Source organism: Diadema antillarum, unplaced genomic scaffold, assembly GCF_040938485.1.
Source record: "Diadema antillarum isolate AM-2024a unplaced genomic scaffold, OU_Dant_1.0 scf00000019, whole genome shotgun sequence".
In the NCBI taxonomy this organism is placed as follows: domain Eukaryota; kingdom Metazoa; phylum Echinodermata; class Echinoidea; order Diadematoida; family Diadematidae; genus Diadema; species Diadema antillarum.
In genome coordinates, this window is record NW_027270908.1 from 1,220,313 (window position 1) to 1,246,321 (window position 26,009).

Sequence of the window (26,009 nt, forward strand, 5' to 3'; positions counted from 1 at the left end):
ACCTGCAAACATGTTTTTGAGTCGCTCAGCACGAAACATTAATCACACGAAAATATTGATGTTTACAGTACTTTCATTATTCTCAAAAAATCATACTGGCAGTTAGAGGCATGAATGTTTATAAAAAAAGTTTGAAGAACTTCCTTTTCACAACTGTGCTCCTCCCATGACCTGGAATGTACAGGTATATGCAGGTTCAGGCATGAAGAGCAGACTACAGCTGATTTCTTCCCACATATTTGTCTCTGTTTTTTAATAGAAAGTCATAGTAATTCACTGATGCCGGGATGGTTATTTCAAGACAACAGGATCCCAGCAAAAGCTTCGTGATGACAATTAGGATAATGCTATGCTGGGGCTCTCACAGACAAAAGTTCTGCCACGGTAAAAGGTAGATGAATAAAGCAATATCTCAGTGCAGCTCACCTTTCACTGCTCATGCTGACTACAGGCGAGGAGGTACCCTGTGGGGCAGCCATGGTGGCTGGAGAGAGAGTCAGAGAAGGAGAGAATGAATGAGACAGAGAAAGAATGCATTAGAAGAATGCAAACAATTAGAAGGTAAGTGAAATCACATATAACACAATCCCACGGTCACAATTATGTCACAACCATCTTTTTGAAAACTCAATTACGAAAATTCCCATTCCTATGGTTTTGAAAGAAACTGCTTTTCAACTGCCTGCTTCTGACTGGCATGCACTGAAACCTGAAGAAAAAAAAATGTTATGAATTCACCAAGGAATCTTTCTCCCTTGAGTACCATATAAGCTGTTATTTTCACATACACATATTTTCGCGAATGAGGTCATGGACATTTTTATGAGATGTTGCTGTTGCGAATTGACATGGAAGCTGTCATAAGTGCACTACTACACCAGCGCATGGCTGACATTTTCGCGAGTTGTTAACTTTGTGCGAAAGAGCTGAAGATTAAACCCTTGCGAAAATAACAGCTTATACAGAAGTACTATCTTGGCAACAGAGCTTATGGCATGCAAGAGATAGCACACAGACATGAAGTCATTCACCATCTTTTTCATTCATTGACATCTACAGACTGAAAATAGAGGTTAATTTCAACTTGAGAGGGAATAAATGTAACCTCAATGATGATGAAATATTCATGACAGATAAAACACTTGAACACACAATTTACTGATGACTACAGAGTGAAAGCTAGTTGTGACTACAGAGTGAAAGCCAGTCCCTGTGTGAGACGATAAAGCCAGTGAAACTTCCAACAGGTGCATGTCAAAGGATGTCAGCTGAGAGAAAAATTGGCAGACTTATGGGGAGGAGTAATGGACAAATGTGTGAGAGGGGGTTGATATGGCTTACTTATGGGAGCAGCCATCGGGTCAGACTCGTCGAGAGAGGCGAAGATCGACGAGGAGGTCTGTTGCGACGGCTGAGGCACTGATGCGGGGCTGGTGAAAGAGGTGGTGGTGGTGGCGGCGGCCGATGCCGCCGTGGCCAGGGCAGTGGTGGCCACGGTAGGGGTGGTGGTGGTGGACATGGTGGTGGCGATGGTGGTGAGTCGCGTGGTGGCCGTGGCCACAGAGGCAGTGTTGGTGGTAAGGGTGGCGGTGACGGACGGGAAGGCATCACTTTGGGGTGTGGCCCGCATGGATTGGGGAAGGACTGATGACCCAGATGCTAGGATAAAGAAGGTAGGAGTGTGCCCTTGATAAAATAGCTAGTACATAAGGGCGAACAGATATGCAATCCAAACTTCCATCAATGCTGCCAGCCCTCGCATAGGTGAATGCTATGATCAAACAAACGTAGCACAGACTAATGACTTCTCACAGACTTCCATTGTTGTCAATAAAGTCGCTGTAGGGCAAAATCATCAGTATCTTCATCATCAGACAAATAATGACAATATCCCGAAAAGGTACAGTGCTGACAGACAGAAAAACGAATTTAGAGGAATGAGGCAACTGCGTGGATATTCATATACTGAACATTACAATGAATAAAACTATATAGTTCCTGTTTGAATGAAGTGGAGACAAGACGTTAAGGATGTAGGAAGAGGTAACCTTCTGATGGAAGAAGTGATGAAAAACAATCTCATCGTCAGGCTTACCTGATACAGTGGACGTTGGAGCGGAGGTCGATGCCGTGACGGTCACTAGCTGGGGCATGCGGGACAGCTCAGCGGGAGCCGCGGGCGACGAGCTGGGGAAAGATGGGAGTTTGTTTTGTTATCATCCACACATCTACCCATCTGATAGCATTCTATATCAGGGCAGCCACTATTCCCGCAAATGAAATCAGGAAAATTCTTGTAGGCTACACATATCTCACTGCATCAAACGTCATTCCAAAATCACTGAGAGTTTCACATCCTCTCTAGTATCACAAAAGTTAAAGATTTTTATGTGTTCCCACACAGCAATTAACTCTTTTCGCACCACGGTGCAAAAAATGATATTGCAAAAATTGATTTTCAAAACTGCTATTTTCTTGTATGTGAACAGGACTCTGCTGATAAATAGGTGCAACAGCAAGCACTTGGTTTTTCACTTTCACACTTCATGGTCTTGTGAAGCATTTGTTTTATGATTGTGATGTGTTCACACTTGTCAGGTTCGACACACCTTTCCAGCTATTTACACAACACTAGCCAATGGCTACCGAGCTGCTCCAAATAACGATGTTACCTTGAGACTGCGCCACTTGCATAGGATGACAAAGCCTCAGCCTGCTGACTGCCTGCCGGCGTGGCAGACGGCATTGCAGCGACAGTGGTGGTAGTGGAGCTTGTGGTGGTGGCCGCAGCAGTTGAAGCGGTGCTGCTGAGCGTCGCTGCAGAGAGTGCAGAGGAGATGGCGGTGCCAAGGGCAGACTCGGCCACGCTAGCAACAAGTTGACCCATGTCTACATCCGTGTGGAGAAACAAACAAAATACAAAGATTGACGAGAGAGTACAATGGCTTCTGTAAAGGTACTGTACATCCAGAAATATTCACGGCAAGATATTTCTGTGAACTGGACCCGATAGCCTTTCTTGTGGCATGAAATTTTGGAAATTTTGGAAATAACATTGATAATTAGAATGTTTTTTAAACTCAAATCAGTATTTTGGATACTCAACATCAATGAATTTGGAGGTTTTTGAATGTATGCCAATTGAGATGCGGGGTCTTGTCACCCAAGGGACAGTATGCTGCATTCTTTTCAAATATTTGATACCATCAGTTCTGGGACCACTACGAATACGGGGGGGAAGTCATACCTCTTCCGGAGCTGCTCGCTTGAGAAGACTCAGTGGTGGACAGGTTCTCGGCGCCTTCTGCTTCTTGAGCTTGTTCACTGCTCTCTCCAACCTGCCCGTCAAAACATAAAATAGACATATTGAAAATGAAGGTCACTTCTCTATTTTGGATCTAGGAGGCTGTTTATCCAAAAAAAAAAAAAAAAAAAGATTAACACAGTGTGCCCCATTGTGTGTTCCTATGAGGTTGATTCAACCCACAATAAGTTGCATACCATGCTGTTTTTCTGTCAGACACAGACAAAACTACCATTTTAACGCAAAGATCTCTGTCGATGGGATATAAATCTTCATGAATTTCACTAGCAGCCAACTTAACTCATATTTCCTTGAAAATCTCATCATCATTCCACATTTTCTGCAAAACTCACTGGACACTGTGCTTTGGTGGCAGTTGCTTCTTATCATTAAGTACAGGACAGGCATAAAACTGCTCAAGTTATCAATTAAAGGGGAAGACTAGTAACTGATCAGTGGGAATCAGTGGGAATGCTGGGGGATGATTGTTCCAATCCTTGTGGATTCATTTTAGAGTACACCATATATCTATTATTGTGTGAAAATTATTTGCTTCAGAACGGTCTCATATTCAAATAATGTGCAGTTTAATGTTTCCAGGTTGGCATGCCTGTACAGTGACGGGGCATTAAATTGCACATTACTTGAATATGAGACCGTTCTGAAGCAAATCATTTTCACACAACAATAGATATATAATGTACTCTAAAATGAATCCCACAAGGATTGGAACAATCATCCCCCAGCATTCCCACTGATTCCCACTGATCAGTTACTAGCCATCCCCTTTAATGCCACAGTCCTTTTGCACAGCACGTCCCCCAAAACATAATCCAAACAGCTGACCTCCATGTTTTCTTCCTTTTCCTTGCTCTCCTCTGGAGTCTTCATGGCGGAGTCCTTGGTCTTCTTTGTCTCTTCTTCTGCTTTCTTGGCCTCCTCCTCGGCCTTCTTCTTGGCCTCCTCCTCTGCCTGTTTCTTCCTCTTCTCCTTGCGCTCTGCCAGCTCCTCGTCCCGATGCTTCTCCAGAACCTCAATGATCTCGGGCTTCAACGCTGAGGGAGGAACAGAGAGGGGATCGAGGTGCTACCAATTTGGCTTCACTTGTATGGAATCAGCAAATTATCTTATCATTATGTTTTTTTTTTCTTCTTGTAGCAAATGTCTCACAGTGTCAATCAAACTTTCTGTGAGTCACTGTGCCATTTCTCTATCCCTCTAATGATATGCTTTTTAACCAAAGAAATCACATATGCAGTAACTGAATTTTGCAAACCATTTTTTAACATTTTCATCTACATTCTTTTTCACATACTGTAAAAGTGGAAATTTTCGCAGTGTAGAAATTTTTGGCATTTCACGCAACCAGAAACTAGCGTGAAAATAAAAGCGCATAAAAATTTGTGTTTACAATGTGTTCCAGTACTTGATGTCTTGATTCAGCAGAACTAAAAACATGTGAAACTCGTCTTACCCAGTCAAGCGCGAAAAATTACTCATGCGAAAATATTCACTTTTACAATATTACAAGTATAAAAAAATGCCCACATTTCCTGAAACAGTTCACAAAAACTATTGAAGAACAAGTCCAACCTCATCTCATCTGGTCATCACTTTTCCAGATCTCTTTATTATTTGGATATGGACTGTTACATAAAAGTCTTCATGCTTGAGCAAAGCTCACTCATTCAGCAATATCACTTAACCAGATGGCCGCCAGTCCCAACATGACCACATAAAAGAAGATGGACTGTAGACAAGAATTATGTTAGCTCAATTAGACCACTGCTACCCCCCAATGGTCAAACTGAGCCAGTTCTTTACCTTGCACGCAGTCGTGCATGCTGCGCCCATCCAGCACCTTGCTCTCCTCGTCCCAGCGCCGATAGACGGGAGGGACGACGGAGAGGAAGTTGGAGGCGCTGAAGTAGCCCAGGCTGTACCCCTCCTCGAAGATGTCTGACACCTCCTCCCGATGATTCTGGTTGATGTCGTCACCGGAGTTGGCGACGTAGACGCGCGTCTGGTTGCCCTGGCTGGTGCTAGAGGTGGTGAGCTGGACGATGTCGGTGGACGATGACAGGCCGAGCAGCCTAGGGAGGGAGGAAGTGTATTGCCTGCTGGTCATTAGGGGGCCCCCATTATGTGTGTGCGTGTTAAGTGTGTGTGCACGAGTGTGATGGAGAAAATATGTATGGTTGTTTGTTGGGTATCCGTGGGGTTATTCCATTGTTGAAGGGCATGTGTTTGTTTGTCAGTGTGTGTTAGATGTGTGCATTCAAGCACGTGTGGAAGGGTATAAAAAGATAAGGACAGCTCTTTTTAAAGGGACTGCTTATCAAACAAACAGAAAACATTCCAAACACAAATGAACTTTAATGACAGTTGCAATTTCACCAAAAACAGAAATCAACAATATTTCTTCTTGTTTACATATTTCACACATCGCTGCATAAGGGTGTCAAATATTCATCAACACTTTTAAAACAACCAAACAGAAAAGAAACAATATTGTATATCCAACATTAAAATGAGATGTACAAAATGTCAATTTATACATTGCAAGTCTTACTGAATGATTTTCCTTCACCTTCTTTACTGTCATGAATGACAGTATACTCTGGATTAACAAAACAAAACAAAAGTTCTATCCATTTACAGGCACCAGTACACTCAACTATTCAAAATGAGAATGCAAATTACAGTAATGCTCATCATATCATATCAAACTTAAACTTCATATTGTCCATGACATACACACACACAAACACACACAAACAGACAAATACACACATATCAAAGCCCATCAAAACACCGACGGACTGGGACACATGTTCAGATTACCTCAAGACATTCTGCACGTTGGGCGGCCGCGAGGAACCGGAGTGGTAAATGTGCACCGTCTGGGTGGTGCCTCGGTTGACCCTCTGCCTGCTCGCCCGCTGGTTGCGGTTGGACTGGCTCACGCCGTGGGTCAGGTTGGTGTGGTCACCGTGCCTGACCAGCAGTGGATGGCTGGCCGAAATGACGCTGGGCGGCACCGGGATGTTGGGGGCTGGATGGCAAAGGAGTATGTGATGACACATTTTGGATCGCAAACAAAATGGTGGACTATCACTGCTTTCGATCATCAACAGTCGTTAATGACACATGAGAAAACATATCAATTCCTTTGATCCAAACACTACAGTCACTTTTTCTCCATCACTTTGAGTGACAGTTGTTCTGTCACTATGCTCTGAAGGATTTAACTTGTCTCTACACTGGCTGGATCACACATGCTTAGAATGCTACCAAAATATCAACCCATGCTATGCAAAACACAACATCCTTGATGCTCATTTGTTTGTTACAATACTCTCACACGAAATGCAGTCTCAAACGAGAACCGAACACATACAGAGAATCTATTCTTTACTAGATAATTATTATTAGATTAGAGCTTATTAGATAACTCTAAAAAGCTAATGTCCAAATGCCCAGCATCTGTGAACCACGGGAATGAGGAGGCAAACAGACTAGCGCTGTGCTTTGGTTTACTTTAGCACCACCAAGAAGCCCTGAGTAAATCGGCATTATCACAAGGTTTTTCAATGGTGCAACCTGAACACATTGTCAAATATATATACCTTCAATTTAGGAATGCTTATGTGTATAATGTGGATTAACTGCATGGATACTTGTCATGTGTATTTCAGTGTACTGTCATAAACAGAAGCTCCAATAACAAGAACTGAACGATTCTAAGGAGTGCCTGTCACTGAATATTTCTGTGTATTCTCAGATGTGTACATTATGGCTGTTGAATCCTGGGGGGGGGGGGCATTTCATCAAGCATTTTGTCAGATATTTTTGTTGTTGTTCTGACGAACAGTTATAAGCTACTGAAATATTTGCATGTGATTGGCTGAGAGCAAATCTGTCAGAAAAAACATATCTGACAAAGCACTTGATGAAATGCCCCCACATAAATTGAAATTAAACAAATCAATACACGCAACAAACAGATGTAACAGTAAAGTACAACAAGAAATGATTCAGAATTAGATGAGCAAATGATCAGACAATTAAAAAGAGGGGATTACCCGACACATCATTGGCATTCCTGGCGTCATCATGGATGGCAACAGGAAGCTGGTACGTCCTGATGGAGGCAGGCACACCTGGCAAGAGAAGAAGAAGAAGACAACACACATGCATTTCTATTCCTTTGTAGGAGTCCTTCACTTTCACACACAAGTGCACACCAACGCAAAGGGACATTAACCTACTGTAGCCAAGACACAGTCACCAGAATTATCACATATAATTTCAATTTTTTAGGAAGCTTATTTTCACCTGCCTCTCTATCTTTTCAATGTCACACAGAAGCCCCTCTGCACCTCAAATTTGAAGACCTCAATTCCAAAGGCACCCTCATAATCAATGAGGAAGAGCAATATACGTGCCCTCCTTCATGACAATCACCAGGGCAGCCTTCCTTATCTTGATGTCAGGGTCTGCAGATACTGTATACGCCAAATATTTTGCAAGGTTTTTACTTTCGATAATTTTGTGAGTTGGTGTGATTTGCGTATTTAAACACATGCACAAATATTAACGCTCATACAAGACATGAATATGACATGCATGAATACATTTCTCTGTTCAGTATCCCACAAACGCGAATTAAATCGCGATACTGTCGGTAAGTCCTGATTCGCACACAAATTAGACTCCTTTAATATATGGCATACACAGTAAGCCCTAACTCTTGTTCCTCAGTTTTATATTTGAGTCATCAGCACCTATTTCCTTTCTATTTTACACAACCTTGTCTTCTTCTTGCTGTGGGTAAAACACTGTAAAACAACGGTGGCATCAGTGATCTGGCAGTACTTTTCACAGTCCTTGGCCCTGTTTCACTAACACAGGAACTAAATCATGCCAAACAATGAGCTTAAAGTTGGAGCATATTCAGATCAAATCTATTTGGGAAGGATACATCTATGTAGACATTCAAGATGTACTCAGTATTCTAGAACATGGTGAGGTGAGGGCAAGATATGGTTCCCAAATGGTTTAGATAAACAGTTGTTAACCGATTAATGATCTCAAAATTGTTCATAAGATCAGTTGAGGTTCGCCCCAGGTGACTAGAGATAATCTGCAAACGGTATCAACCAGGCACACTGTGCCATACGCTTGAATGAACTTGAACTTAAGATTCATTTTAGAGCCTTGTGAAACAGCCCCAAGGTTTTAGTGGGAGCAGTAGTGGCATCAACCACAGAAAGTCTTCAACTGAAAGACTAACCAGCTCTACTTATGGTGCTGTCAACACAGGGAACAGCGAAGTTCGAAACGGCAAATCTTGTGCAAGTCTTGTGTTTCAGGTGCATTTCAATGGGTGCCAACAATCACAAAAATTATAATGGCTTTTATATTCTCTCATCAGGACATGAAGGGATATCTAATCTTTCATCAAGCCTACTGCAGATTTTGGGACGACCTGGCAGCTCTTGAGGTGTAATCCTCTTCCCTGCCATCCCCCCTTCCCCTCCCTCAAGCTGTCCTCCCAAGGATGTTGGAAGGGCGGTGCCTCACCAGAGAAGACAGGGTCCAGCTGGATCAGCATGTCTTCGTCCGTCTCCCCCATCCACATGTCCTCGTCGCGGTCCCCGACCCGGAAGTAGTCCAAGTCCTCGGTGATGTCGTAATCCTCGGCGTCCATCTCCGAGCCGTCGTCGTGGTCCTCTTCGTCCTCCTCCTCCTCCTCCTCGTCCTCTTCCTCCTCGTCTTCCTCATCCTCCTCTCCCTCATCCTGCCAACAAACATAGAGGATATTCAGTCACTGGATGTGCTTCACATAAATTTGTAAATGATGAGCAGACCACATAAAATTGAATGCTAAATCACTAAATGTTCTCTTTGCGACTTTCTCTTTTTCTAAGTTAATGCAGCACATCTATCACCAGTGCATATTCGTCCAGAAGCATTTGTCATATATGCTCGAGCAGCAATTGCAAGTAACACAGAAAAATGCAAACTCAATGCGAAACAGCACTCACCAATGAGATGACCTGAAAACATTGCTTGATATAAAGAGCACAACTGATTACTATCAGACACACAACAAAAGGAGGCACAAATCTCAAATGAACCCAAATTTTTATCCCGTATCGACATCGATGTCATGAGAAACCTGACCTACCCTAGATACTTGTCATACATGGGAAAGAACACTGTAAACTCACTTGTCTGTCTTCATTGCCATCATCTGAGTCACTCTCAGCTGCTGAGTCCTCATCCTGGACACTGTCATCATCAGCATCAATGTCTGCTGTTGGATAAAAAGGTGGTTCTCTGTAATACATGAAAATTGCTTGAAACACCGTTCGAAAATCAAGACCCAAATGAACAAAAGAACCCGAGTATCGCAAGTTCACTTTCCACACAGTCACTAATCTAAATTGCACATGGCACTACTGCAGCTTATCGCTAACAATTTGAGAAAAGAAAATTTTCAAAGATTCCTCAATTTTGGTGAAAATTGGTCATGGGGTTTTAAAGAAGAAGATGAAATTTTACAATTAAGACCCCCATTAGGACCCCTCCCCTGGGTCGGGATGGGGGGGGGGGGAGCCTGATTCCGGCATGAATGAACTTGAAACTATAGCCATCAATGTACTAAATCATCGTATTAACTTAGCTCTATCACTTCTGGTTCCAGAGAAGAAGATTTTTCAAGATGCCTTAATTTTGGCAGGCTTGGGCCCACTTGGGCCCCCCCAAGTGGGACATGGTGCCCATTTGAACAAATTGAGATCCTATCCCGCTAGGGATGATACCTGCCAAGTTTAGTGAAAATCGGTCATGGGGTTGTCAAGAAGATGAACATGTAAAAAGTTTACACACGACACACAACAGACGACGCACGACGCATGATAGATGCTGGACGCCGGACGAAGAGCAATCACTATGGCTCACTTGAGCCTTTGGCTCAGGCTAGCTAAAAATCCACACTAACATTCACTTCAAACGAATATTTACATAGTGGATCTATATGTATCGTAATAATGATGATGATGATGGTGATGATGGTGATGATGGTGATGATGGTGATGACGATGGTGATGACGATGGTGATGATGGTGATGATGATGATGATGATGGTGATGATGGTGATGATGGGGATGATGGTGATGATGATGATGATGATGACGATGGTGATGATGACGACGACGACCACAACAGCAACATGTTTCTTTGTTTTAAAGTTGAAGTGGCCATCTGCGACTTGCTCCATTATTACCAACCTGTTCGGACACCTTCGTGGCTGTGCTGGCTTCTCATCTCGGCGTCTCCTAGTGACTGCTCCATCTCCTCCCCGTCATCCGTCATGGTGATCACCATCTCGTCCTGGGAAGCCTCACCTGCAGCAAACGGAAACCATGCCAAGCTCATTGAACCAGAGAACCAATGACATCACACCAGCAATTATGATTTAAAACAAGCAAAAGGCAAAAATTCTAATCTTGACATATTTTGTAGTTATTTCTCGACTGTCACTGATGCCAACAAACAAGTGAACGCAATAGTTGCCAGAAAAAGCAAATTCTTCATTACTCACTAAACATGGCATTTTGTGTTCGCAACTTTTCATCAAAAATTTCAATTTAAGCATCTTCTTACAGTATTGGATCTTATAAACAAAAGAACAAGCAAAAAAGAGCAATTTTGTCGATCAGCAAATTCCAAATACTTTTCATTACCAACAAAATGTTTACCAATGCTTGTATCTTGCAGATAACCAAGTGTATGTGTCCACCAGCTAGATACTGTATTATGCCATATATTTTTGCGGGCTTTTAATTTTCACAAATTTCACAGGTCGGTGCAATTTGGTAATTCAACAACACAATAAGTATCAACTCTGATCCCAACATGAATGCAACATGCACATGTACATTGCTCTGTTAATCTCTGTACTCCATGATCGCGAATTAAACCACTCACAAAATAGTTTGGTAGTCCTGATCAGTGAAAAGTTAAGACTCGTTTGATATAGGGCGCACACAGTAATGCAGTGAATCAGGTGTCAAGCAAATGTTGACAGCTGCATCTTAATGTTTAGATGAGTAAAGACAAGAGCTGTTACCTGCTTGGTCCACAAACGCAGACCGCAGTGATCCCAGCCGCTCTGGCCCAGTGGCGATCAGGGTCTCCCCGAGGACACCCGCCCCACCGCTTGTTCTGTCTAGAAGCTCATCAACTATGCAGTCCAGGTCAGACGGTTCCTGTCACACAAAGAATGAAACGGTCTCCTCCAATTTCTGTCTGTGTCTTGTTTTGCTTTTGTTTTTTGTTTCTTTTTTTTGGTGGGGGAAAATCCTGGTAACCACTAATTATACATACGTACTTAGTCTATTCTATAAACATCCTTTGCTTCATAAAAGACAACTTGTACATCTGACTCACAAAAGAGCCAACAATGCAATGCACAAATCTTTCACGCTACAAGTAAAAATGTGACAAAAAAATAATGGCAGACATTTCAACGGCCAGACAGACAAACCCACACACCTAGATATATACATAGTACTTTCATCTAGACAAGAAAATCATGTGTTTAGTATCTCCAACTAAAGTTAATAATCAAATTGAAGGGTTCATCTGCACACTTCAGGAACAAATTTCTAGCACCGTGCTCCGCCTAGAGTTGTAGTTGAGGAAGACACATTTTGGCGAGTCTATGTACTCTGTGATATTCTGACACTACCCGGTTGTTCTGAAATTGATGTTGATACTTACATCGAGATCTGTTGAGTCCTGCGTGTCTCCTGTCAGTCCCAGAGCGCTGGCGCTCGATTCTCTTTCTGAATGTGGACACGAAAAACGAGAGAGGTGCGATTACTCCCAATATCCGAAGAAATCATAATGCATTCAGATGAATGAAGTCATCAAAAAAATACATGGTTACTTCCATGTTTATCTTTATTTACCACTAATAATGGACATCATGCCACAGGTAGTGAACACTAACACTTTCCACATCGCTTGCTTGCACACACTGAAACTGACTCGTGCACATGAATCGAGGCACAGTATCTCATCTGAAGCATGGAGCGGGTGAATGCAGTGACATGAAGGATGGGAAAATTGCAGGCAGTGATTTTCTTCCATTTTATCAATGATCATGGACGCACAACGCAATTGGGGCGAGGCAGACACAAGTGTTCCTGCGACATGGCATCATTCTCATGCGGGGAACTACTGTCAGGACAGTCTTCCTACTCAGCTCTCAGAAATATTCACAAATCAAAAAATTCAACAAAAAATGTGCATTCACTATCATACAGAACCTTAAGCAGGTTTCAATTTAAAGGCATCCTAATAAGTCTGCACTAGTAACACACAGCCCCGCTAACGTGGCGAAAACATAAACAATAAAAATTTGGCCTGCACAAAAGGACGGCATCGTATCTGACAGAGCTTATTCTGCTAGTGAGAAGGATACCACAATCATGCTCAAGCTGCAAAGGAAACACAAAACAAAACTAAAGGAAATATAATACACAAATGAATATACAGGGAATAGACTGAGGCAGACTTCTTGTATTTGCATGTGCCTCTTTTTCTCTGTGTCAGTATGTGTCATCTGAAGGGAAGTGGACTTGCAGTGCAGACACAAACTGTAAATGCAGAAACGTCATGCGATGACACTTTTGAAAAGGAAAATTCACATGAACTTTCCTTGTTAAAATTCTTGAGGAATTTTTATGGCAAAAATCAAAATCTCAAAAAAATGTCTGCATGCTTTTAATTTTCTTGCTATTTCAGTTTAATAAGCACATAACGTGTGCCACATTGCGACATATTCCACGTTTACAGCATACTCATTATCCACTGGAATGGACATGACCTGATTGATTAATTTTCTATCAGTCTTTTTCCCCCATTTTGAATTCCAGAACTTGCACACTATAATATGACATATGGAATAACCAAAGAGCAGAATGCAGGATGAAATATTTTTAGCAGACACTGAAATTCTCTGAATTAATTTTGTTAGGCTTTTGGATGTTGACACGCACACGAGTCAAGATCTCTACAATGAAGGTGAAGTAGTTACTGTATGACTGATGTTAAAACCAAGGCCATCTAAAGGGACAGAGGGTTATACCGACATAACCTCTATCATACTGTAGCTCACCGAGAGACTACTTTTGCAATCCATATTGTAACTAACTGTGCTGTTGCAGCCGGATGAAGGGAATGTACGTCAAGCCAAAACATCAAATACGACAGAAAAAAAGAAGAAAAGAAATAAAAAAGAAAGGGCTTCCACTATTAAAAGGGTTAACCTCAAAAAGAAACAACCACTACGCCTAGAAACAACCACTAAGCCTGCATAGCCACAGAGAAGCACAACTTCCCGCAGTGACATCTAAGCATAACAGTCAACACTTTAAGCTGGATGCATGGATGCGTGGGATCAGAGGTACAAGAAATCAAGGTCTGGGGGAGAAGATGGTGTGCAAAAAAGAAAAAAATCAAAAAGTGCTCAACATGACACAACTGTCATTCATGTGTTTTGGGGTCTTATCGTTTTGCATGATGATGTCAAATGAAGATATTGATGCGAAATCATAAAATGATGACGGGATAGTTAGTTGTGCGACAACTGCACGATGCCATGGCTATTAAAACAGATGCAGGTGCCCTTTGCGAGAGTGCACATGTAATGCTGATCAGAGTTGACGAGTCTGACCTGTGCTCGTACGGCCACCACCGCCCTGAGCCGTGTGCTGGGAAGGCGATGCGTCCATGTTACGACGCAACACGGCGCCCCCTGAGCAACAAAGAAGCCAACATGACACTGTACATCATGGTGGTGGTGGTGCCAGCAGGGATGGGGTCATGGGTATAAGGATTTATTTTGAACAATTCAAGCTCCCTTTAGATCTGCTGAGGAGCAGATTCCTGAATTATAGCTTTAACCAAGCCCTGGGATAATTTTGCAGCAGAAAATATCATGTTGACATCACTACAATGGCAACTCTGAATTTCACTGAGAAAGATAACACGGATCTAGTTAAGTTTATCAAATGTGCATTAAATCAGAAGCATTTTTTTTTTTACATAAAAACTGCCAATTTGTAAGAGCACAGAAACTATAATCTTCTAAAACATGGCACCAATTCAAGAATCAGCCATAAATTTAGCAAATTAGTTAACAGAAGCAAATGATATATGAACAACAAAGGGCTCATACCATAAAGAATTATCGACTCTACCTGACCATACATTGTGAATGAATAGTACAAATTATAATGATATACAGCATCAAACCCAAAAATATGATTTCTGGAAATTGACAAATTGAAGGCCATTAAATATTCCAAAGAGAATTTATGATTGGGACTTTTTATTGACGATGTCAACACAAGGTGGAGCTGCCTCACAGTGAGCATTCCACAGCATATTTACGATGTCACTGCGCATGTCTGCACATTGTGACTTGATTATCCATCAGTTAAGAGATTGGGGTCGTTACTTCATGATGGGGTAAATCACACTAACGATCTCACTTCATTTGAAGCCAACAAATGTTCTCTATTCTATGTTTTGCTTGGGGGGGGGGGGAGGGTGAGAGGGAAGGAGGGAGAGTATTATCTCTGTTGTTCAGACATGTCTCGAGATAGTGAGAGAGTGTGTTCAAACAACAAATTACATGTTCAAACTGATTGGGGGGGGGGGGTATTGGAAAGAGAAGTTAACACAAGAAACCTGAATTAAGAGACATATTGTGGGCACTTCACACAGCACTGCAAAAGAGGCCACACACAGGAGTAATGTCCACATGTCAATTGATCACCACTCAATCCTTTGTGCAGGGGTCAGTAGTTGATGGGTATGAGCACTATTGAGATTTCCATGAACCGGTAATGAGTTTGGCTCAAAGAAAGACTTTTGGATGCACAAATGGAATACATGGCTATTGCACCTCAACAATGATGGTCTTGCATCACTTCGACAGTGACAACCGGTTATGGTACACATCTTTGTTTCCCCACGACAGCCCTCTTTGGGCAAGGCGATGACTGATGGAATGAGTGTCACATGGGTTGTAAGGGTATCGTGATTTATGTTTTACCACATTTAATGCAGCAAAATTCATTCCATCGTCACACTGTGACACCTAACATAGGTGCCATCGTTGCCACAAAAGATATGTGCATACGTTTGCATGATCTCAGTGACATCACTACTGGGACAAACACAACATGAGAGAGTTCCTAAATCATGACCTTCTCCATTTCAATGACAGAATGTCGAGCAAAGTGATGAGAAAAAAAAAAATTAGTGGAATTGTGCCAGAATGATGATAAACATCACTTCATACGGAATATTCTGATGAACTCTGACAAAGTCAAAGCTCAGGACAATTGCTTGCATTGGTAACATAAATTTGATGCTATGCATTCAGTTTCTTTCCTATTAGGAGAGGGGCTGGGGAGGAGGGCAGGTATTCGGAAGGAAGAATCCCATTTGACCATGATCAAACTGACCTGCACTATCGGCGCCCGATGCGGACCGCTGGTTGATGTACTGTGTCACATTGCGGATGTTGCTGAGGCCGCGCAGCCGGACGTGCGGGTGGTTTACGATGCGGGAGAGCGTCTCTAGGGGCTTGAGGGCCGAGTTGACGGTGGAGGCCATGTTGGGGCTGGACAGGTCCAGGCTGTGGGGGACACGGGCCAGGTCGGTCACCAGACCCTTGCGCAGCAGCAGCCGGGTGATGTTGTTCATGCCGCCAAGCTGGTTCTTGTAGGAGGAGCTCACGACAGCCGACTGGTAGGCTGACGTGGAGAAGGTGCATGCCTCAATCATGATGCTGATGAGCACTGCTCGGCAAGAAACACAAGCAAGAGGTTGAGTGAATGAATGAGTAAGAAAGCTCTTTCATGGATACAGCTCTGATATATACATTTATATGTCACGAATGGACGCTCTTATAGCCTTCCTTTGATATATCTTTGATGTTCTCTCATGAAATGCTCCAATAAGTTTGTTTCGATCTAATCACTTTGTGTCTTTCCTTAAAGACGTGCATGAACAGTGAATGTGATACTAGGTAGAATCAATCACCAGCTGTTTAAACTATTCATTCAACACATCAGACATGAGAAAACAACATTATCCTGAATTTAATCTCTTCACTAATGAGCAAATAGTATTGATAAATTTGATACCATAGCCTCTTTTGAGGCCTCTACAAATTTCATGACTCTTACTTCAGATATATGTTCGCCACACATTTTGACCATTTTCATTTGAAGTATAAAGTGCACCATTATGTAGAACTACTAGAAACTTAGACAAAACCTAAGCAACAGAAATGTGGTTGAACCATAAGGAACTAAAACAAATTTCTATCAAATCTTCAAACACTTGATCAACCTACTTGTTAGGGCCTGGATTCTTGAGTGCTTCTCGCTGCTCTCTGGCATGGCCAACGTCCTGCCGAGGGCAGACTTGATCTCCGTGACCAGGAACATCTGGGCGTCGGGGCTGTGGTTGCTGGCCGCTATGCTGGCGAGCAGGACCTGGGCTAGACCGGGGCAGTCCTTGTCTCCACCCTTCTGGCACTGAGGCAGGAGCTGGTCCAAGATGTAGGCCAGGGCCGGACCATCCTGCATATCCAACACACAAGTTGAGATCTCGTGCTACTTGGTTTTATAATCGCATTCAGTTGCACTGATGGTCATTTTGGGATGACAACAAAGTTAAAATGGGGCGCATATGACACCACAGTAAGTAATATATATAAACTAGAAATGTCGCTATGGCGACTGGTATGCCTCCGCCATAATGCATGATTCTCCTAATAGGTCTAGATAGTATATGTGGACAATGTGTGATTACATTTTCACAAAATTGGCAAAATATTAAAATGACAAGTTTGTCACAAATGTGTTGAATGTTCACCTTCCACGACCTAGGTTTCATAAGATGAATAGGAAAGCATGTATTTGGGATTTAAGGACTTTAACTTGACTTTGACCCATTCATACGTTTATGCATTGAGTAATTTTCAAGGTATGAAGAAAAAGTGCAATTTCTGTATTGAATAGTAAATTGTTACCATTTTCATCTGGACTTTGACCCCAAAATTCATAAGATAATCACTGTCAGGCAGAACATGAATGCATAAATATGTAGTACATTTCAAGGTAACTTGAGCCACTTCTGAGATATGGAGGAAAAAATTAGTTCAGCACTTTCACTTGATCTTTGACTTTTTGACCTTTGAGGCAAAAACAAAAGAAAAGAAAAACTTTCCAGAGAATCTCTATTAGGTTATACATGTATACACCAAGTGTAAAAAAAAATAATCCTGCTGGCATTGCATAAACATGAGGGAAATAGTAATATTTTGAAGTGTTGCCCTTGACCTTTGACCCCTAACATCCTAAATTCTCTAGATAATCATTGCCAGTCAATACATGTATATAAACTATGTTCCATGAAGATACCTTGAACAATTTCCAAGGTTCAGAAAAAAAGTTTTAATATTTTTACTTGACCTTTTGACCTTTGACCTTATGACCCAAACTTTCACCAAAGAATCTTGATTGGGTAATACATGTATACACTAAGTTTCAAGAAAATATCTTCAGGCATTGCATAGATATGGTGGAAATAGTAAAATTGTATGTATTTGACCTTGACCTTTTGACCTTGAGCATGTGCACCCAAAAGTTGATAGGCACAACTTCACCCCCTAATACACATACATGCCAAGTTTCATTAGGATGCCTCAAAAGGTTTTGATAGTTACCCTGTCCACAAAATTCATTACGGACGTACGGAAGGACAGACGGACGGAAGGACGGATGGACGGAAGGACGGACGGATGGAAGGACGGACGGACGGACAACCCGAAAACATAATGCCTCCGGCACCACTTCGTGGCGGAGGCATAAAAATAAGTAACAAAGAATACAGGTATCATTATGCACATTCATTCACATCTCACACATACTTGTAACACCTAAGAAATAATGCAGCATAGAGATATGACAACCTTTGCACTCAACACAAACATTCCAAAGTTGAATCATGTGCTGAGTTGTGCTTCCCTACAATGAAACAAAGCACGGAAGAAATAACACACACTCTCTCTGTGAAAATAAAAATAACCTTATAAAGATTAAGCACGGTAATAGTATTGTGACATTTGTGTCTGTCTCGTGTCACGTGAAGGGCGGGACACATGGTGTTAGACACAGATGGAGCAGCCTCTCAGTCACGACCAAATGAGGCTCATTTAATCCATCAGTGACTCTTTCATATGGCACAAGGATGAAACCTTACTTCTACTTAAAAGCAGCAAGGGCACTTTCTTGTGCAGCAAAGAAACAGATAAAAAACAGCAACAACTCACAAATTTGTCCACAAAATGTTGTTATATTTTGGAAGAAAACAAAAACCCATTCTAAATATTGTAAAAATATGCTTGTGGGCAGCTCTCGATATCTTAAGATGGTGAGTCAATGTTTTTCAAAATGCGCACTTCTACTTTCGAGCGCCAAGTCAGAATTTTCAAGTCGTGGTACAAACCTCTTTGATATGCTTGGTTTGACCAGCAGAGTAGTGGTACTGAGCCACAGCCTGCGCGATGCCAGCGTAGGACATCACCAGCTCGGCCAGGAGCCGCAGGATGGCCGACTTGGGGATGAGCAGCTTGTTCTTTGACGTCTCGTCCTTCGTCGACGCCGCTGTTGCCGATCCTGCTCCGGCGGCCGGCGAGGATTTCTTTGCACTGCTGGAACCCTGGGAGCTGCTCACCCCACTGGAGGATGACGCCTGGTCTGTTGCCTACAGTGAGGAGTGAAACATTTTTAAGCAGTGCTTGAATTAATTCTGCTCGTTTCTCCCCAATTTTTCTACACCTGGAGATACAACTTTGACTACAAAGAATCCACTAAGGAGATGTACAAGAATTCATTGGACATCAAACTGATGTTATTCTCCAAAGCTGACAGGAATCAACACCAAGAACTAGATTCTAGTTTCTAAAAGTAAACTTGCCAGAGGACATCATTCCCAACAATATTATCACGTAACAATTGAACTGCTAACTCTCTTGGAGGAGTCTGCACCGTTGAATGTTTCTACAACAGATATACCGCGCTATACAAATGCTGTGGATCATCATTATCATCAAGGTCAGTGATCAGCCACAGCAATTATATTCTTAATAATGCACAACATTATGTATCACACACTTTCTCCCTGATTGGCCAATTCAGCTTCTTTCATCATTTCCTCAGCCAAGAGAGAGCAAATTCAAACTTTCCCCTTCCTTAATCACAGCTACAGTGTGTTTTCCATTTTGAATGTTATAAAATTGTAAACATGAAAAAACGTGAAAGTGGCAGGCCATACGTCGTCTTCTTGCACAGCACCATCCGGCACGCTGTTGAGTCTGTCGGCTGTCCTGGGTGGGCCTCTGGACCCGCTGTAGATTCCCAGCAGTCTGTCTCCGATCTCCCTCAGTCCCATGCCAATGTCCTCCGAGGTCTGGAGCTCAGAGGCCATGGCTCCCTCTGAGGTGCCAGGGGGGACTTGGGTCGCTGCCGCAGCAGCAGCAGGAGTAGGCTGGCTCTCTGGAACCTTCGCTTTGGCTTCGTCTGAGAAGAGAAGTTTTTGAGATGAAACAAATGAGCCAATAAATAGAACACTAAATTACTGAATTATTGATTTTATTGTCTTGTTTAGGGGATTTGCTCTAAAAGCACGCCTGTTTGTCATATCCATTCAGACTATTCTTTGCTGGCTAGGATTTGACAAACCTCAAGTTCTGCCAAGGTTGTTTTCTCTCTTACATACCATGAAATAATACACCAATGTATACACAATCAAAATATAGATATACACATAATATTAAGCGAAAGCGAAACCTTCTTGGAAAGAAAGTTATCATCAACATAAACATCAACTGTGTGAGTCTGTTTATTTGTGGGAGTGCCTGTGAGTATGAGTGTGTGTAGAAATGTATGTAACATACACACTACATTTCGATAGATAGAGTGATGAGATGGATAAAGATAAATAAATAGATAGAACTCATACATCTAAGTGCATATGTGAGAAGGTAAGGAGGTAAATACGTATGACCAGCACTGCCTCTTTCAATTTCAGTCCCTACTGATCAACTGAATACTACAACAAGTGACACCGTCATGGACTCTCACCGCTGTGTGTGGCCTCCACAGGAGCAACCAGTGCGTCTAGAAGCTCACAGAGGACCTGTAGCATGGGCCCCTTCAGGGCCGGCGGGGAGAACGTCTTGGGGGCAGAGGCCGTCAGGAGCTGAAGGGCATTGGGCCCCGTATACCTCGATTCGTCCTCCTCGCCTGCGAAGTGGGTGCACACGAGAAACAGGAGTGTCGACAGTAAGTGATTGGTCAGTGTAATACAACGGCTCTATGCAACAGGGGATGTCGAATATGTTTGAAATGGGAAACTCTGGTCTCGAAGTGATCACCACTGCTTAGTCTATTTAATTTCTTTTGATTATGTGGATTCTATATCATTCTGATATGAAATCACCTCTGTTCAATCCTGAAGACTAAAGAGAATCTTTAATTTGTGGATACTCCACAGGGGTTCTTCAAAAACTAGTCTCTTTACAAATTAATTAGCTTTAAACATTACTTGAAATGCTGCATTTACCAAATTCATGCCAGTAATTGAGATGTTTCTGTTATTGCACTGCATGAAAGAGGATAACCTATCACATCACATAAATGTGAAGTGCATTACCAAAAGTATTACAATTCTAAATCTTAATCTTGATGACATATTCATACGTCAAATGTTGCATTAAAAATTCAATCTTGCAATGCTACACTTTGATTAAAGGTGGCAGACAGAGATTTTGAGATCAACTAAATTGTTTAAGGAAGTGTACTTGTTCCCATGAGCATTGATGACTGGCGAGATACCCACCTCTCTTGGCCGGAAGCAGCGCGATCTTGAGGTTGTTCTTGGCCGAGTTGATGAAGAGCTCCTGGTTCCTGCAGGCCAGGGGTCCAAGCTTCCTCAGGACAAAGTTCATCTCGCGGCAGCCCACGCTGCCCAGGGTCACGTTACAGGTGTTGCAGCCGACGCCCTTGCTGGCCACCGCACAGATCAACTGTGTGAGAACATCCCAAAACAATCGGAGTGTCAATACTAATCATTAACTCTGCAAAAAAATTTCTACTTTTAGGCTAGAATTTTTCCGTTCATGATTGCCTTTGCCCGCATGACAAATGAAATCACCCAAAATACAGTTTACCCTCGTCCATTTCCAAGACACCAATATTTTTTGTCCCATCATACGTTATATACATCAAAACATTAACACACTAATTTTCAGGAAGGATCAAGTCTACATGAAATAGCTGACAAAATTTCTCAGTGGCGAAAACCTTCTGAGATCACATGACAATTATGTTTTGAGTCACTCTGAATCTGAGGAGACAAATATGTTTTTTTTTTTATTTTTTACATTTTTATCAATCCAAGTCCAGAACATCACTTGGCTCTGTCATTCTAAGAAGTCAATCGAACTCATTAATTACTAGTAACCCTCTGCATGCCAACGTTCATTTCCTGCCCATAGGTATGTTTGTGAAATTTGTGCACATTTTGACCGCCTGGCACAGAGAGGGTTAAAGCTGGTTGTTCCACTCACCTTGTCCATGGTGTTTTGGAGGACGGCTTTCTCCTCGAAGACGTGCCTGAGGAGGAGGTTGGCCAAGATGGGGAAGCTGTTGAAGGAGGAGGCCTGGGTGAGGGACAGGAGGAGGCGCGGCCCGCCCAGCTCGGCGAACAGCAGCGCCGTCTTGTGGTCTCGGGTGAAGCGCAGGCAAATCCGCAGGACGGCGTGCATTGTGTCTGGGTCTACCGGTACGCCAATCAGACCAACACATGCCCTGAAAGCATATACACACATTCATGTAAAATTGTATGTATTTCGCACACTAGTTCCATTTCCTTCACCGTTCATCAGTTGATCATTCCCACCGTACCATACCCCCCTCTCCCCCCACCCCCATAGTGCTGACAGTTTTCTTTCCATGCTCCTTGAACTTTGGCCTACATATTTCATTGTATAGCTTATACATTTCAGGGAATAATTTTCCTGGTATCACATCGCAATTTGCTATGCATTTTTACAACATTGCTACACAAGCTAACTTTTGTGTAGCAGTTTTCTTCCATAGAAGTGTACAGGATAACATTAAAAATATTGTTCATCAGCTGAAATTGCTAATCAAATTTGAATTGGAAAATTATTTCCTGCATTTCTATATCACAGTCTAATTGTAATGCATGATGTTATCAAATTATGCATTTTTTCACATGATACACTTTCCTATCACACAGTACCTCCCCTCACATGGTCCATTGAAATAAACAAGATTTTATAAAAATAGTTTCTCTAAATATTGTGATCAAACTGCCTCCAACTTGACACAACAGAATTCTTCCATGTCTCATCTTATCTTTTTTCTTTGTCCCTCTGATAGCAAGCTTCTCTTATTCTCTTTGAATATTCTATATTTTATGGGTAAATGCAAAGTATTGTCATAAGGGAAAATTGAGAAGGGAAAAGTGCAATCTACTCACCTTATAAGAGTGGGGATCTCCTTGTCCCCAAGTCCCTGAATTTCAACAATTTCTGGTTCTTTGGCAACTGAATCGTCCTTGCTTTCCTGACTTGTCCCGGCAACTGGTTAAACATAACAGGTTGAAGCTATACAGTGATCAACAATGCTACAAACGAACTTACAGTGCATGTTAGTGCAAATTGAAAAAAAAAAAAATCCTCTTGTATTGATTACTTCTTAAAAGAGAAAAAGGGGAGAAATTAATACATAGATTAACATTAATCTTGTTCTTTCCATTCTAAAATCACGCATAGCTGCAAAGGTGTCTTCTCTATGTCTTTTGTCACATCAAGATAAATATTGAAGGAATGGTTGATTACCAATTTGGGCATGGGTAGAAACACTTCTCACATTTAAAAACAAACAAACAAACACACAAACAAAGCATCTAGAGTAGGGGCTGCAACTGCACTGGACTTCTCCTGTGCATATTGGCAGGGGTTCCATGACATTCGCTAATACGACAATTGCTCCCATTAAATACTTGCTAACTAAATCAAACATAAATTCTACCCACAATTATAACTGTAAAACTAATCCAAATATCAAACTAAACCTAAAACTCTATCACAACCCTAACCCTAACCCTAACCCTAAATCCTTGGAGAAAATAATACCCTGAACAACTGTCGTAGGAGCAAATGTCATGTCACCATTGGCAGGATACATAAAAAGTGTTGAAGAACTCTATAAACTTACCATCTGTCTTTGGCACTGCCCCCAGACTCTCACTGGTCTTGAGTTTCTTGGCCTCCCTTTCCCCGTCGTCCTCTTTCTTCTCGCCCTTGTCCTCTTCAGCCTTCGGTGTCGGCAGAGCTTGCATGATGGGTCTCTTGTTCATTGTCTCTTCGTTGACCTGGATTGTACGGCACAGCACGATGGCACAGTAATTAGTAACTGTCTATGTTTCCATATCAAGTCTGTTGACAACAATTCTAAAATCATTTTTTTTCTCTTTCTCTTAGTGTTTGTCTATCCATTTGTCCCTCTTTCTATCTGTCTCTACCACTCTCTCCTCTCTGTCACTCCTTTTTCTTTCTATCTTTCTTTCTTTCTTTCTTTCTTTCTGTCTGTCTGTCTGTCTGTCAGTCAGTCACATGTTTCTTTCTCTCTTCTTACTAACTCATTGTCTGGCTGATTACTTCTGTCCCTACTTTGACTGTCCGTCTGTCTGTGTGTCTTTCTCTCTCTCCCTTCACTCTTTCTTTGTTTTGTATCTTCTGTCTCTCTTTCTCTCTTTTCTCTCACTTCTTACTTGCTCACTTTCTCCAACCCCCTCCCCCCCCCCAAAAAAAAAAAAAAAAAGGGAAAAATTCTTACTATGCAACTGCAATAGCAAATTTACTTTGGTATTTTTTCATGAAACCTGCGTTTACAAGCTTTGCTTTTGAGGTTCCATCATATTTCACAAGTTATAGAGAATTGTCTTACGTACATTATGCATGCCGACACACTTTCTATTCATGACCCGATTTATATTACATTTTGTATCTTGCTTGGTTTGTTTTCTGTTTTTTATGTATCTCGATGTCAAGTTTAGCGAAATATGAAAATAAACATGCTGGAACTGTTCACTGTGTCTCGAGTGTAAGACCAGTGCAGTTTCAGTTATTCAATTCAATTCAATTCAATATCTCTAGCTTGGCCTATCCCAGTATGGTAAGAAACACTTAAGAGAATTACCACACTCCATTGAGGGGATGACCCCCCCCCCCCAAACAAAAAAACAACAAAAAAAAAAAACCACACACAAAAAGAGAGAAAGGCTCAAACACATCTTGCATTCATAAAACTTTGAGAGGTGGCATAGTGCTTACCTGAATCATGGTGTTGAAGTGTACAATGTATCTCCTCCGTGCTGCAGTGAAGCGGACGCTTGGCTTGCCGGCCCAGTAGGCATCGTCGATGGTCTTGTTGTTGCTGCGGCTGTAGGTGCACCAGCGGCCGGTGGAATCGTCAAACCACTTCCACGTGTGCGAAGCCCCCTACAGAGGTTACATGAAAGTAAGTATGAAAGATGAATAGTCTTGAGCTTATGAATCAAACTTGGACAGCATCTCAATAACGTACATGCAATATTCATATCACTCATTAGGAGAGAGAGCAAGAGTAGTCTCATGTCTTCAACAATTTTACGATATCAAAATATTATTGTTAATCACCACTACTCTAGTATATTCAATGTTTCATGACATTTTACAGATAGCATGGCAATGTGTTGAAATGTATGGATGTTTCTAACCTACGTGTCCCATAAAATGCATTCTCATGAATTTCAAATATGCATATATAATCTCAGATTCAGGGGTCAATAGCAGATTGCATATCTTAACTGTTCCTAAGTCATACAAGACTATAATGGCATCATTTGATCCTCTCTGAGGTTGTCATCGTAGCCCTAGGAGTTCTTTGTGATGAAAGACACGGCGAAAATTGTAGTTTGCTCAACTATGAGAAGCGATATCGCTACGCTCACCACAGAGCTGCAACCAAAAAAGAAAGTCTGTCCTTGACACCATGCAAACATTGCTTTTGAACGCTTACAGCGAGTCTATGCATAATTCACAGACACTGAGCTCCACGTCAAATTCCTGAAAAACTGTTTGCTAGTGAATATTGCTTCATGCCAGTAAAAACTATCTGTTCTTTTTCCATTTTACAGTAAGTCTCATTTCATGAAAATGAAAAGGGAAATGTCATCCCTGTGTTAACAAGGCCTTGCATCTCAGAGTCGTGAATTTCCATGACAGCGACCAACTTTTTAATTTGCACAACATTTTCAAAAAAAATCACATCAATGTTGACGTCATATAATAAATAAATATCGTGTCGGATTACATTATCAACAAGGAAAAGTAGAAATTACGCGGTGCGTAATATATGTCCCCGCCGGAAGTAGCATTTAGTAGCAAAATGCACAATATAGGTAAAAAGATGAAGGTCAAAGGTCAAAGAAGTCAAAGGTCAAAATTCTATGTAGAAGTTTTGAAGCC

General features: G+C 41.8%; 1 protein-coding gene across 1 annotated transcript in view; it reads right to left on the minus strand.

Moving 5' to 3' along the window:
- The window catches only part of LOC139728488 (E3 ubiquitin-protein ligase HUWE1-like), a 97,426-nt gene that overhangs the window by 22,454 nt on the left and 48,963 nt on the right, over nucleotides 1-26,009 (minus strand). The window contains exons 39-63 of the mRNA XM_071639430.1: nucleotides 24,834-25,001; nucleotides 23,716-23,872; nucleotides 22,976-23,078; nucleotides 22,038-22,278; nucleotides 21,308-21,494; nucleotides 20,551-20,712; nucleotides 19,742-19,986; nucleotides 18,914-19,171; nucleotides 16,755-16,983; nucleotides 15,859-16,194; nucleotides 14,058-14,138; nucleotides 12,098-12,162; nucleotides 11,445-11,583; nucleotides 10,603-10,719; nucleotides 9,541-9,623; nucleotides 8,891-9,107; nucleotides 7,390-7,467; nucleotides 6,149-6,359; nucleotides 5,129-5,421; nucleotides 4,151-4,359; nucleotides 3,248-3,338; nucleotides 2,673-2,889; nucleotides 2,096-2,187; nucleotides 1,342-1,659; nucleotides 427-484 (exon numbers count right to left, since the gene is read on the minus strand). Coding sequence (XP_071495531.1) covers nucleotides 427-484; nucleotides 1,342-1,659; nucleotides 2,096-2,187; nucleotides 2,673-2,889; nucleotides 3,248-3,338; nucleotides 4,151-4,359; nucleotides 5,129-5,421; nucleotides 6,149-6,359; nucleotides 7,390-7,467; nucleotides 8,891-9,107; nucleotides 9,541-9,623; nucleotides 10,603-10,719; nucleotides 11,445-11,583; nucleotides 12,098-12,162; nucleotides 14,058-14,138; nucleotides 15,859-16,194; nucleotides 16,755-16,983; nucleotides 18,914-19,171; nucleotides 19,742-19,986; nucleotides 20,551-20,712; nucleotides 21,308-21,494; nucleotides 22,038-22,278; nucleotides 22,976-23,078; nucleotides 23,716-23,872; nucleotides 24,834-25,001 — 4,355 coding nt within the window. The remainder of the gene's footprint in view (nucleotides 1-426; nucleotides 485-1,341; nucleotides 1,660-2,095; nucleotides 2,188-2,672; nucleotides 2,890-3,247; nucleotides 3,339-4,150; nucleotides 4,360-5,128; nucleotides 5,422-6,148; nucleotides 6,360-7,389; nucleotides 7,468-8,890; nucleotides 9,108-9,540; nucleotides 9,624-10,602; nucleotides 10,720-11,444; nucleotides 11,584-12,097; nucleotides 12,163-14,057; nucleotides 14,139-15,858; nucleotides 16,195-16,754; nucleotides 16,984-18,913; nucleotides 19,172-19,741; nucleotides 19,987-20,550; nucleotides 20,713-21,307; nucleotides 21,495-22,037; nucleotides 22,279-22,975; nucleotides 23,079-23,715; nucleotides 23,873-24,833; nucleotides 25,002-26,009) is intronic.